At 38.2% G+C, this 14,849-nt stretch overlaps 1 protein-coding gene across 8 annotated transcripts in view; it reads right to left on the bottom strand.

Annotated features, from left to right (window-relative positions):
• Positions 1-14,849, bottom strand: part of UBR5 (ubiquitin protein ligase E3 component n-recognin 5) — a 160,562-nt gene that overhangs the window by 87,656 nt on the left and 58,057 nt on the right. For 5 of the 8 annotated variants that reach the window (XM_054246352.2, XM_054246353.2, XM_054246354.2 and 2 more), the window contains exons 6-9: positions 5,658-5,847; positions 4,688-4,847; positions 3,967-4,116; positions 1,403-1,614 (exon numbers count right to left, since the gene is read on the bottom strand). In XM_054246352.2, coding sequence (XP_054102327.1) covers positions 1,403-1,614; positions 3,967-4,116; positions 4,688-4,847; positions 5,658-5,847 — 712 coding nt within the window. The remainder of the gene's footprint in view (positions 1-1,402; positions 1,615-3,966; positions 4,117-4,687; positions 4,848-5,657; positions 5,848-14,849) is intronic. The other 3 variants (XM_054246356.2, XM_054246358.2, XM_078353429.1) reach the window with 1 other exon arrangement.

The following is a 14,849-nucleotide window of genomic DNA, read 5'->3' as shown; positions in this document are numbered from 1 at the left end:
CTATTTAAACATAAACACTCCTCTTTTACTTCCAGCCAATATGAAATTCACATAGCTCTAACATGATCCAGGCAAGAGAAATAGGAAACAGTAAATGATGTACCAACAGAAAATTAAAAAGTAAAAGCCCATTGGTTTAAATCACTCCCTACCACATGAAGTAAAAGTAGAACTCTGGACATTTCTAGTTTTAGGGAAACAAGTAAGAGAATGCAATTCAGGGAAAGTATGGCAGCTGCCAGAGAAAACAGAATAACCTTTTGCTTCCAAAGAGACTGATTAAAATTCATGTTCCTTCTTGCATTCAAGCTTGCTGCATGAGCTGAATGCAGAGGAAAATAAATGAACTACTACAAGACTCACAGTAACTATGGAAACATAAATTTGGAAAGTTAAATAATATATCCCTTCAATATCCCAAATTCAAGTTCAAAATCAAAGAAAGAAAAGAAATTCATATCCGACTCTCTTTATCTGCTAGTAGGGCCTCAAAGTCCCCATGTTCTTTTAGTTTATTTCTGCTTTAAAAATTTCCTACCCACATGGTTCTGGAAATAAGAAGAGACACACTAAAATATAAGTGAAAAACATATGGGTTCCAGTAAGAGCCTCTGAAGACAAACTATCAGTTACATACAGAACCATCCACAGAATGCATCAACTCTGTTTCACTTACAGCAGTGATTTTTTTGTTTGTTTTTTGGGGTTTTTGTTTTTTTTGCATTCAGGGTGGTATGGCCATAGACGGCAGTAATGTATTTTCAAAGATTCAAATCAATTACCAAATCCCAGATGCTTTCTACAATCCAGTCATTGCACTATTCCTCAGGATGCACAGCATAACTCCCCTAGCCCATTCCTGTTCAGTCAGCTTGTCTCCTACACCACAAAGGATCTGTCAGAACTCAATGCCATTAAATGGCATGGTCAACTAATCAAAGAAACACAGATCCCTAATCTTGTCAGGATATACATGCTGTATCGATGACCAAAACCATGACCTGCAGAAACTGGTGTCCACCTGACTTCATAAATTTGACAAAACAAATTTCTACCAAGGAATGTAACATCACCTCATTGGAGTAATTATTACCAGAAAAGAAGTACTGGAATAAAATGCTGATGTGTTATCTAGATCTACCATCCTAATTTCTCTGATTTACTTCATCAAGTAGTAGGATAACATTGCACCACTGAATACATCTCACTGAGATGACTCATGGAGAGCCAAATAAAGATATATTCTATTTATATTTTAAAACAAAGCAAAAATATTGCTTTTATGTTTCTGTTTTTCATTGAGTGATAGTACAAAAAGCAGAATAAATAAAATGGAAACTTTGGAGGGAGGGGTTGTCAGGGACCCATTTAAATAGAAGTGCTGTGAATTTTTTCCAAATACCTTATCAGGCCACCACTGCAAATCTTCTCCAAGAGATACTGGACTTTGAACAGGTGCATTCTTCTTATCCAGGTTTGGCTCTCCTTCCTTGCTGGTAGAGCCCCTTTCATTATCAAATGAGGCTCCATCAAGCCACCTTCGTTCACGTAAACGTAAAACGGATTCACGTTCACGCAACAGCTCAGAGTCTCTCTCTAAGGGAAGAAGGAGAACTGGTATGCAATTGGGTCACACCAGTGGGATAAAAGTAAGCCACTCTCTAGTAAAGACCCTTCAGGATGCAACTAACAGCAGTTTATCTACTCATAAAAATTTATGTAAATGTATATCTAATAAGGCTGACATGCAACATTCAAAACATCAACCCTTTCAAGTGAATGTATGAAATTATAACCTAGTATTTTAAAAAATTAGAGGCAGACTTTTCTATATTTCAACTACATGTTTTTAGACTAGAACTGCTTTATTTGGAACTATATTTGTGTTTTTCTAAGGGTTTTCAATTATTGGCTTTCATGAGAAATGCTTACTATGAACTCCATTTATATATTAGAAAATATACACTCCTTATTTGTCTACTGGTAGGTTTAAAAAGCACACAGACTTAGAACTTCCACATGTTAGGCATATAAGCAAACTCAAAAAATGTACACATAGAAAAAAACCTAAAAAGGTTAAACTATGAATCCATTAATATAAGCTAATTATAAAAATTTTTTAAATCCAAGCCTTTATTTAGAGTAATTTTATAGAATGGATTTTTACAAATAAGCCTTATTTAAATTTTTTTGAGGAACCAAACAGGCTTTTTTTTTTTTTTAAGTCTTTATAAAATGATTTCCTTACCAAAATGTTTCCTGTGGCTATTGGCCTACAAAAAAAAGCCAGTTTTTTTCCAAGTTGCTCATAATTTATTGCATTTTAAATAAAGTAACCAAAATAAACTTTCTAAGACTAGGATAAATAAGGATTAGAAACAATAACTGAACCATACAAAACTGCCATACATATAGGCCAAAAGTGGTCAAGTATTAGCTATTTCATATGGTTCAAACGAAAAGGAATGCCTACGTGGGATGAACATAGGAAAAGAGACATTTGGCCAGGTGTGGTGGCTCATGCCTGTAATCCCAGCACTTTGGGAGGCTGAGGTGGGTGGATCACGAGGTCAGGAGTTCCAGACCAGCCTGACCAACGTGGAGTAACCCTGTCTCTACTAAGAATACAAAATTAGCCAGGCGTGGCAGTGAACACCTGTAATCCAAGTTACTTGGGAGGCTGAGGCAGGAAAATTGCTTAAACCCGGGAAGCAGAGGTTGCAGTGAGCTGAGATCACGCCACTGCACTCCAGCCAGGGAAACAAGAGTGAAACTCCATCTCAAAAAAAAAAAAAAAGGATGGGGCGGGGGATTTAAAGGAGTTATTTATATTGAATATTTGAAAATATATTACTTGATACATTTAAGGTAGTAAAGTATACACTTATTTTTAAATTCATAAAGCTAGTACATAGTGCATTCCATATATTAAAAGATCACCGCAGATCTGTTATTTTAAAACTCTATTTCTAAGTACTAAGTATATACAGCAAGCGCTTAATATAACATGGCATATTTTCCAGTTTAAAGATCAGTAATACAGGTAATTTCTGTTACCTGAATCAAGTAATTTTACATTCTGGAAAGTAAAAATACTGACAACTATAATGTAAGCAAGCTATACACAAACATATACAGAGAAAGGCAGGATTAATTATTTCAAAATCTTTCTAATACCATGTACTTTATCTTTTAAGGATTTCAAACTAACATTTTAGGCGGGGCACAGTGGCTCGTGCCTGTAATCCCAGAACTTTGGGAGGCTGAAGCAGATGGATCACCTGAGGACAGGAGTTTGAGACCAGCCTGGCTAACATGGTGAAACCCTGTCTCTACTAAAAATACAAAAACTTGCTAGGCGTTGTGGTGGGCATCTGTAATTTCAGCTACTCAGGAGGCTGAGGCAGGAGAATCTCTTGAACCCAGGAGGTGGAGGCTGCAGTGAGCTAAGATAGCACCACTGCACTCCTTCCTGGGCAACAGAGTGAGAATCCATCTCAAAATAAATAGATGAAATCAAAAAGCATTTTAATAAACTAAACATTTCCATACATTTCATATTGATCCCAAACACATTCTAGTCAGTTTCTTATTTTTCAGTATTTTATCTAACCAGGGTTTAAAATAAACAGATTACTTATTTTAAACAAATAAACTAAGTCTTGTTTTCTGAATGCTGCATGTCACTGTGAAGTAGAATTCTGCTTTTAGTTCAGAATCCACATTCTTAATTAAAAATACAGTTAGGTAAAGTCATAGTCCTTGACATCAATTCCACAATGTAAATAATATCAACTCTAATACTACTGTGGCTCTTCAAAATAAAAATTAATTCGTTTCAATGCCAAAATATCCATAAAAAACTAACAATAACCACAACATTAGAAGTTCAAATACCTAAGTAGATTCTACCACTATGTTTCCATACAGCTAGCCTGTGATCAAAATAAATAAATGCAAAATTACCTCGAGATGAGCCTAGCCTGGAAAGCGATGAACGACGAAAAGAAGGGTAACCAAAATAGCTAATGTCTTCAGAAAACATGGCGTCTGCATCAATAATGACACTTGGGTGGGCAGAATGAATGTCAGCATCAAGGAGAGACATAAGATCCTCTATAAACAGAAACAAACATCACTGAAGCACATATACAAAGAGCATCTGCAGACTATTGAAAGATGTCTGAAAATTAGAATACATTAAAACTACAGACTGACATCACCTGAGGAAAAACACAACAACCTACATTAACGAAGATTTTAAAGAACATCAAATGCATAAATGTTTTCTGAGCTACTTACTACATAATCACAAGAAAGATCACTCGTTACAACACTTGTGACATCACAGAGATAAGATAGTCAAAATCTAAATGTGGTCCAGTTATTACGTATTTTCAGTAATAAGGGCATCAAAAAACAATACTCTAGAGGCATGTGTCACCCAGTTATAAAGCTATGCAAATACACCATGTCTTTACTGGGAACAAGCACAAATCCACTGAGGGAAAATACTTACTCATTTTTCCCTTAAAAGAAACTTTACAATCAAATCAAGCAGCTCTACAGTGAAAAATATCTACCACCTTGAAAAGAATACACAGAAAAGTCTACTGTACTTTAAATTTCATTCCCCAGTCAAAAGAGCACTCCAGAAATGAGAAAAACATGACAGTGAACCACCAACCTCCAGGCAAATAAGATTCACTGGCTGTATCATCCCCATCATCTCCATCTTCATCATCCCGGCTAAGTAAATTATTTACAGCAAGGTTCACATCAAGATTTGTTCGCTGAAGTTCTCGAATAATGACACTTCTGGATTTGCCTTGTAAAACAACCTGGGCCTGAAATAAAAAATAAAAAGAAGTGTTAAGGTAATTTTCTTTTGATTAAATTCTTTATCAAAATCAGCTTTCTAGGACCAGGCATGGTGGCTCAGGCCTGTAATTCCAGCACTTCAGTAGGCCAAGGCAGGCAGATCACCTGAGGTCAGCAGTTCAAGACCAACCTGGCCAAGAGGGCAAAACTCCATCTCCTACTAAAAAATACAAAAATTACCACCAGCCACGGTGGCTCACACCTGTAATCCTAGCACTTTGAGAGGCCAAGGCAGGCAAATCACGAGGGCAGGAGTTCAAGACAAGCCTGACTAACAAGGTAAAACTCCATCTCTACTAAAAATACAAAGAAATACAAATAAATTAGCTGGGCATAGTGGCATGCACCTGTAATCCCAGATACACAGGAAGCTGAGGTAGGAGAATCACTTGAATCCGGGAGGCAAAGGTTGCAACAAGCCGAGATCGCACCACTGCACTCCAGCCTGGGCAACAGAGCGAGACTCCATCTCAAAATAAAAAAAAAATAGCCAGGCATAGTGGCATGTACCCGTAATTCCAGCTACCTGGGAGGCTGAGGCACAAGAATCGCTTGAACTCAGGAGGTGGTCGTTGCAGTGAGCTAAGATCATGCCACTGTACTCCAGCCTGGGCAGCAGAGTGAGACTCCTTCTCCAAAAAAAAAAAAAAAATTTAGCTTTCTAGAAAAACAGTATTTCCGAATTCATGATATGAGTCATGACTATAACCCGCCACATTCAGTAAAACCTCACCTTGTCCTGTTATCTGACAGTAAGTATTCTACAAGATACATACCTGTGAAATCAGTTCCTCTGGAATGACAGACGCTGGAATAACTGGCTGGGGCTGACTGCCCAAAAGCCCAGACCCTCGATCCCGTCCTGTTCGAATAACTCGAGTCTGTCGGCGGGAATCTCGAGCTCCAGCTGATGACCTACCAGAGGATCCTCCACCACTTCCGCCCACTCCAGAACTCCAGCGGCTACTAAATATTAAAGAATTTATAAAATTAGCATTTTAAACAATAATTCTGATTGCTTGGGTCTCGTTATTATTATTTTAAGTTAAAATAAAGTTATTTGTCTAACTGACGTAACATGTTATGTAGTGTTTTGACAAAGAATAAGGTAACAGAACTGAGCTTTAAAATAATAACAGTTTTGTTTTTCTTTTTTTAAAGAAATGGGCTCTTGCTATGTTGCCCAGGCTGGAGAGCAGTGGTTATTCACAAGTACAAACAAAATATACTACAGCCTAAAATTCCTGGGCTGAAGTGATCCTCCTGCCTCAGCCTCCTGAGTAGCTAAGGACTATAGGCATGCACCAGCATACCTGACAATTGTCTCAATTTTTTTGTGTGTTTTTGAGATGAGGTCTTGCTATGTTGCCCAGGCTAGTCTCAAAACTTCTGGGTTTAAGCAATCCTCCCATCTCAGCCTCCCAACTAGCCGGGATTACTGGTATGTACTACCATGCCCAATCCAATTTTTTAATGCTCAAATATAACTGTTTTTTTTTTATAAAGATAAACATCACACTTTTGCATCCTTAAAAAAAATTTTTTTTTTTTTTTTTTTTTTTTTTTTTTTGAGACAGGTCTTACTCTGTTGCCAAGGCTGGAGTACAGTGGCATATCTTGGCTCACTGCAATCTCTGCCTCCCAGGTTCATGTTATTCTCCCACCTCAGCCTCCTGAGTAGCTGGGATTACAGGCGCACCACCACAGCCCGGCTAATTTTTGTATTTTTAGTAGAGACGGATTTTCACCATATTGGTCAGGCTGGTCTCAAACTCCCAACCTCAGGTGATCGGCCTGCCTCGGACTCCCAAATTGCTGGGAAAAATAATTTCTTAAAGCCATGGGCCGAGGTGGGTGGATCACAAGGTCAAGAGATGGAAACCATCCTGGTCAACATGGTGAAACCCCGTCTCTACTAAAAATACAAAAAATTAGCCGGGCATGGTGGTGCACGCCTGTAGTCCCACCTACTCGGGAGGCTGCGGCAGGAGAACTGCTTGAACCCGGAAGGTGGAGGTTGCGGTGAGCCGAGATCGCGGCATTGCACTCCAACCTGGGTAGCAAGAGCGAAACTCCATCTCAAAAAAAAAAAAAAAAAGCCATGTATGTGTTTCTAATCACAACTATAAAATAAACACATCTTACCTTTGCATGAAAGACCTATGAGACTTAACTACCAATGTTGTTACACAGAAAGTAAAATTCAGAGTTTAGAATTCAAGTGCTTCACATGACATTCATTTTGCTGAGACAGTACTGCATTAATATTCAGCACTATCAACCACCTTGTCCAAGAGAAAGATGCTATTTAAATACGTTAATTTTTTCTTACAAGAAAAAAATTAGAAAGGGCATGACATCTACAACTTCACTTACTGCCCAAATATTAAGAAAATTCAAATCAAGTCATCTAGATAACCATAAAATGTTTTGCCTTCTGCACTTAACCACATCTTAAAGAAAACGGTCACACAGCTTTTTCAATTAGGATAGAATCTATTCTCTTCAAAATGAACCTAATACTTGGAGATCATTTGACCTAGAGAGAGTTATTTTACTCTCAATTCCTACTATACTCACCTAAGGCTGAAACCTTCAAACTCCCAATGCAAAGAGACTTCATTTCAATTTGATTTTCCAAACCGTTCCCCCACTCTTAAAAAAGTTTGGAATACATTAACCAGTAACAATTCTCAAATCAGTATACATCAAACTTCTGTGGTTTCTCCTCTTACTTGACTGGAAAAGCCCTATCTCTGGCTAAAAAAAAAAAAAACCGTTTAAATAGTTTGTTTCCTCAGTAAAATAAAAAACTAAACCTAGAAAAGCTGTTGTCATCCTTTTGTTCTGTACTTGCTGATGCACACTACCAAATCATGTTTATGCAGGATCTGTATCTACAGCCTAAGAACTGCCCAAGATAACTTGGGAGAAAAGCAATATAGTGCATCCTCAAGGCTGCAGTATGAAACAGCATTTATTTCAGCTAATAAATGTCATGTTTAAATAACGATTCATATGCCAGATGAAAAACAAGGGGTTTCATTATGAGTACATTACATTAACAAGAAAAGGCAATTTAAAAAACACTCCAGGCTGGGCATGGTGGCTCACACCTGTAATCCCAACGCATTAGAAGGCCCTGGCAGAAAGATTAACTTGAGCCCAGAAGGTCACGATGAGCCTAGGCAACATGGCAAGACCTCATCTCCACACAAAATAAAAAATCAGCCAGCCATGGTGGCATGAACCTGTAGTGCCAGCAGAGGCTGAAGTGGGAGAATGGCTTGAGTCCAGGAGGTAGAGGTTGCAGTGAGCAATGCTTGTGCCACTGCACTCTGGCCCTGGCTACAGAGCAAGACTGTCTCAAAGAGATAAGACAAGAGGAGAAAAGGGGAGGAAAGGGGGGAGACAGAAGAGCAAAATGAGAAAGGTGACAGAAAGGGAAAGGGAGAGGAGAGGAGAAGGAGGAAAAGGAAAAGAAAGTAAGTGCCCCTTACAGTAGCATCAAAAATAAAACACTTCAGAATAAAACCTAAGACTTATACACTGAAAACTAAAAAACGTGGCTGACAGAAATTTAAAGAAGACACAGATAAGAAAGGTATCTTGGGTTCATAAATTGAAAGACTGAATATTGCTAAGATGCCTATACTACCCAAATCATTCAACACAATCCCTATCAAAATCTCAGCGGCTTTTCTTTTTTAACCAATAAAAAAATTGGCTGGGCATGGTGGCTCACATGTGTAATCCCAGCACTTTGGGAGGCCAAGGTGGGAGGATCGCTTGAGCCCAGGAGTTCCAGAACAGCCCTGGCAACACAGTGAGACCCTGTCTCTACAGAAAAAATCAAATCATTAGTCAGGTATGTTGGCACATGCCTGTGGTCCCAGCGCCACCAGAGACTAAGGCAGGCAGAATGCTTCAGCCCTGTAGGTCAAGGCTTCAGTGAGCCATCCATGCCTGTGCTACTGCACTCCCGGGTAACAGAGCAAAACCCTGTCTTTGGGGAAAAAAAAAAAAATTGAAAAGTTTGTCCTAAAAGTTCACATGGAATCTCAGGCAAGCCCAGATAGCCAAAACAGTTTTGAAAAAGAACTAAGTTGAAGGAGTCACACTTCACATTTCACAATTTCAAAGCAAAAAACAAAGCTAAAGTATTCAAAACAGTGTGGTATGGGCATAATGACAGAAAAGACCAATGAAACAAAATGGAACCCAGAAATAATATCTTAGGTGCTAAGACCACTCAAGAGGGAAAAAAATAGTCTCTTCAACAAGTGGAGCTAGAAAAACTGGATATCCATATGCAAAATAATGAATGGGATCTTTATATTGTACACAAAAACTAACTCAAAATGGATTAAAGACCTTAACATAAGACCTAAAAATATAAAACTCCTACAAGAAAACGTTAAGGAAAAAGCTTCATAGACGTAGTAATTATTGCTTAGATATGACGCCAAAGGAAAACAGGCAACAAAAGCAAAAATAAACAAATGACACTACATCAAACTTGAAAACTTTGTGTATCAAAGGACACAATCAACAGACAACCTACAGAATCAGAGAAAATATTCGCAAATCGTGTATCTGATAAGAGGATAACATCCAGAATATATAAATAACTCCTACAATTCAACCAAAAAGAAATAAATAACCTGATTAAAATATGGGCAAAGGACTTGAAATGACTTGAAATAACATTTCTCCAAACATGATATATAAATGGCCAAAAAGCATATGACAAGATGTTTAACATCATTAATCATCAGAGAAATCCAAACCAAACAAGGTATCAATTGATACTGATTAGGATGCCTACTATCAAAAAAAAAATTACAAGTGTTGCAAGTATATGCAGAAACTGGAACCCATGTGCACTATTGGTGGGAGTGTAAAATGGCACGACCACTTTTGGAAAACAATATGGAGATTCCTCAAAACATTAAAAATAGAACTATGATCCAGCAACTGCACTTATGGTATATATTCAAAAGAACTGAAAGCAGGGTCTTAAAAACTTGCACACCCATGTTCAAAGCAGCATCGTTCACAACAGTCAAGAGGTAGAAGCAACCCAAATGTTCAACAAAATATGCTACATACATACGATAGAATAGTATTCAGCGTTTAAAAGGAAAGAAATCCCATCACATGCTACAACATGGACGAATTTTCAGAACATGAGAATAATATTCAGAACTGAAATAAGCCTGTCACCAAAAAACAAATACTCAATGGTTCCACTTTATATGAGGCATCTTAAGTAGAAATTCACAGAAACAAAGTAGAATTGGTGTCTGCCAGGTACTAGGGGGAGAGCAAAAAAGAATAGTAGTTATTTAATGGGTAGAGAGTTCCAACTTTACAAGATGAAAAAGTTCTAGAAAGCTGTTTCACAACAGTTTGGACATATTTAACACTACTAACCTGTATACTTAAAAATGGTTATAAGGGTAAATCTTATGCTTTTACAATTAAAATAAAAACTTTTAAATCCATTTAAAACAAGTTGTGGTAAAGAAAGCACTACTCTAGAAAGTAGCCATGTTTTCTTTTCAAGTTATATATTAAGACAATTATGCATCAGAAAACAACATAGAACCAATGAAACATAGATGGGGGGGTCCAAAGTGGCTCCCGCCAGAGGTCATGGCGCTTGTGAAGGCGAGGTCATGAGTTCAAGGCTAACCTGAGCAACCTTATAAGCTCAAACTGATAGGCAAAAAAAGAAAAAAAGAAACATAGATAGGGAATAAAATCAACCACTAATCAACTACTTGTCCACGTGTAGCCCCAGCTACTTAAAAGGCTAAGCCAGGAGAATCGCCTGAGCCCAGGAATTTGAGGCTGCAGTGAGCTATGAACACACTACTGCACTGAGGGCTGGGTGACAGAGTGAGACCCTGCCTCTAAAAAAATTTTTTAATTTTTTTAAAATTAAAAATCAACTATTGGCCTGGACAGTGACTCACACCTGTAATCCTAGCACTTTGGGAGACTGAGGTGGGCAAAGCACTTTAGGTCAGGAGTTTGGGACCGCCCTGGCCAACATGGTGAAAACCCATCTCTACTAAAAATATAAAAATTAGCCAGGCATAGTGGTGGGTGCCTATAATTCCAGCTACCTGGGGAAGCTGAGGTAGGAAAATCACTTGAACCCAGGAGGCGGAGGTTGCAGTGAGCTCAGATCATGCCACTGCACTCCAGCCTAGGTGACAGAACAAGACTCCATCTCAAAAAAAAACAAACCAAAAAACCTCAACTATTAAATCAGCATGTATGCTTTATAGTTTCCTATGAGTTTTAAAAACTAAGTCTTTCAGGAAAAATTAATCTTCAGGCATTCAAGAGCTAAATACATAAACAATTTCAACGTGAAAACAGGAAAAATCCCACTAAAGACTCTTAAAAAGATCTAATTATGCTAACTATATATGCCAGTTTAAGTCTACTGGCTAAGCCTAATTATTAATTTCACTCAAAAATATCCCTGTTCAGACAATAAATTATATGGACATCATAGATAAAAGGAAGACTCAGTATTTTCACTAAGAAATGCATCACCATTTTTCTTCCACAAGCAAGTACTATTACAAGCCTGATGAGAAATAATACCCAAGTACATATCTGCTCCTGGGCAGACCTCACAGGCATCTCAAACTCAAATCTCCATGAGAGGTAGATAAGCTAAATCAACAAGGGAAGCCAAGGTAACAAGGAAGAGAGGAGACTATTGGCCTATCTAAAAACACTCAATTTCTTTTCTTTAAGCACTGCTGATTTAATCCATTACACCACCAGCAGCTGCCAGTTTACAATCTCTGCTACACAAGCCCTTGATTGAGTTTAAAGACAACCATCAAAATACCTCTCGGGTTTCTCCATTCACCTGTTACCACAGAGAATACCAGGTATTCCCACTCTGGCCTGCTGTGCAGTATTTTCTCCTATCAGAACCCAAACCATCTAACCAGTCCCCAAATCTCAGTCTCCCCTGAACATTCCTCTAACCAGCTCACTATCTATAAAGATTAATGTGTTAAACTAAGCATATTCTAATAGAGGTTTATTAGTGGTCACAAGACAGTACTGAAATCAGTTGATTCCTTTTATCTATAATTACAGTTTGAGATATAATTTTTAAGATTAAACTAGAAAATACTGGGAAAACCTTTTACTTTCTGTGGTATGCTTATCAAATTAATCCTACAATTCTGATACCTTCATATAGTTCTCAAGGTACACAGAATGACTCAAAATGAACTAAGATATATATCTCACCTAGTATGGAATTAGTTCACAGCTTGCAAACTTAAAGCCCATGGGCCAAGTCCTGTCCACATAGTTCGCTGGTTTAAAATGTGTATGTATCATCAAAAGCAAGGAAAAGTCTGAGAAACTATCACAGTCAAGAGGAACCTAACGAGAAATGGTGACTAAATACAATGTGGAATCCTGGATGGGATCTTAGAAGAGAAAAAGGACATTAAGAAAAACTAAGAAAATGTGAATAACCTATGGACAGCTTTAGTATCAATATTCATTAATTGCAACAAATGTACCACACCAATACAAGATTTTAATAATCATGGAAACAAGACATGGGGTACATGAGAACTCTCAGTACAATGTTGAAAATTTTTTTGTCTATCTATAACTGCAGGCTGGGCTCAAGCCTGTAATCCCAACACTTTCAGAGACTAAGGTGGGCAGATCTTGAGCTCAGGAATTTAAGAACAGCCTGGGCAATCTGTCGAGTCTCTACAAAAAAATACAAACAATTAGCCGGGCATGGTGGCGCATACCTGTAGTCCCAGCTACTTGGGAAGCTGAGGTAGGAGGATGGCTTGAGCCCAGGAGGTAGAGGCTGCAGTGAGCCAAAATCATGCCACTACATTTCAACCCAGGTGACAAGAGCCAGATCCTGTCTCTAAATAAATAAATAACGCTGTCCTAAAATAGTTTGTTTTTAAAATGTGAATACATGTGTCCACACGCACACCTTTGAATGATGTATGTAACTGTGTATATATGTATATTTATTTCCATGAAAATATCAATGAGTCCCAACATTTAAGATAAAAAATAACACACAATCCAGATTTGCAGGTTTTTTTAGGACAAAATAAGCCGGGGAAGGGGCACAAGGATTTGAATTTGCCAACCATGGCCCTGTATTCTCCTGTAGCAAAAACCAGTTTACCAGCCTCTTTTGGAAATGGGGAATCCAGTGTGTCAGAATCCTGCTACTTACTAACCATCTTACCCATCCGAAGGGGAGCTTCAACTATTTGCAAGTAAAATTACACATTTCAATTCTTGTACTATTAGCTCAGATTAAACCCTAAAGGAATATGGTAGCTCAAATCAATGAAAAGCAGCTTATACCTATCATCATTGTTCAATGGTCACAAGTAGCAGAATAGGAACTTTTGATACTGACAGGTCCATTTTCACTTTACTATTTATTAAACACGAATAAACTTTCTTCTGTTTCCCAAATAAATCTGGTGCTCTTACCCTTAAGCTGGTTTAAAATGAGTTTAACAAAACTACCTAGGAGATTTTTGAAATACCTTGGAGGATAAACTTAATTATTCAAGAGAGAAAAGAGTAGCAGCTAGAAATCTTTAGCACACAAATCTGACAATTAGCAAAATCATTGAGAAGAAAAAATTAACCAGTATGTATTCCTAAAAATAATCAGTCAAAATAAATGATCAATTCTCAATTATCCATGCTGGCGGGGCATGGTGGCTCATGCCTATAATCTTAGCAATCTGGGAAGTTGAGGCAGGCAGATTGCTTGAGGTCAGGAGTTCAAGACCAGCCTGAGCAACATGGCAAAACCCTGCTCTACAAAAAATACAAAACTTAGCAGGGTGTGGTAGGCCTGTAGTCCCAGTTATTTGGGAGGCTGAGGTTGGAGGAACACTTGAGGCCAGGAAGTCGAGGCTGCAATGAGTCAAGATCACATTTTGCACTCCAGCCTGGGCAACAGAGGGAGACCCTAACTCTCAACCAAAAAAAAAAAAAAAAAATACACGCTTAAAAGAAACAGTACCAATGGCTGGGCACGGTGGCTCATGCCTGTAATCCCAGCACTTTGGGAGACAGAGGCAGGTGGATCACAAGGTCAGGAGCTCAAGACCAGCCTGGCCAACATGGTGAAACCCTAACTCTACTAAAAGTACAAAAATTAGCAGGGCATGGTGGCACACGCCTATAATCCCAGCTACTCAGGAGGCTGAGACAGGAGAATCGCTTGAACACAGAAGGCAGGAGTTGAAGTGAGCTGAGATCGCACCACTGCACTTCGGCCTGGGGAACAGAGCAAGACTCCATCTCAGCAATCAAACAAACAAACAAAAAAAGAAGTACCAATAATCCCAAACTCTTTTAAATGTGGCTTTCAGAGACCACTCAGTACTTGATCCAAGACAACTCCCAGCAGCAAAAGTGAGCAGGCCTGGACACTGCAGGATGGGAGTGGGGACCAAGGTCTCTGAGGACAGTCTCTTTCTTATTGGATTGTATTTGGCAAATTTGTGGTTTAAAGACTCCGCTTTGAGGACTCAAGATTTGCCTGTCCCAGATTCTCTAATACATGTTATAAATTGCAAGCTTCTTTAAAGTTAAGTGTAATTAACACAGAAATTGAAAAAAGAGCACTGTACAAATCAAGGAAACACATTATTAAAAAAAAATGTGTGACTCTAAAATAAATTTGATTTACAAAATAACTTGATCACAATTTCACCTTCAACACATTGCGAAGAATTTTCATACAGCCTAAGAGAATCGGAATTTAAGTGCTTACATTTTGTAAACACCTGCAAACTCTAATTAAAGTAAACAAATGACTGGCATCAAGTTTTTCAGCAGGCACTATGACATTTTTCAGTACTGCAATCATGGACCTAATGCTTAAAGAATGCTTACACAGTCTGTTGTGGCAG

The sequence above is a fragment of the Callithrix jacchus genome, chromosome 16, assembly GCF_049354715.1.
Source record: "Callithrix jacchus isolate 240 chromosome 16, calJac240_pri, whole genome shotgun sequence".
Taxonomy (NCBI): domain Eukaryota; kingdom Metazoa; phylum Chordata; class Mammalia; order Primates; family Cebidae; genus Callithrix; species Callithrix jacchus.
This window is presented reverse-complemented; position numbering and strand designations above follow the sequence as displayed.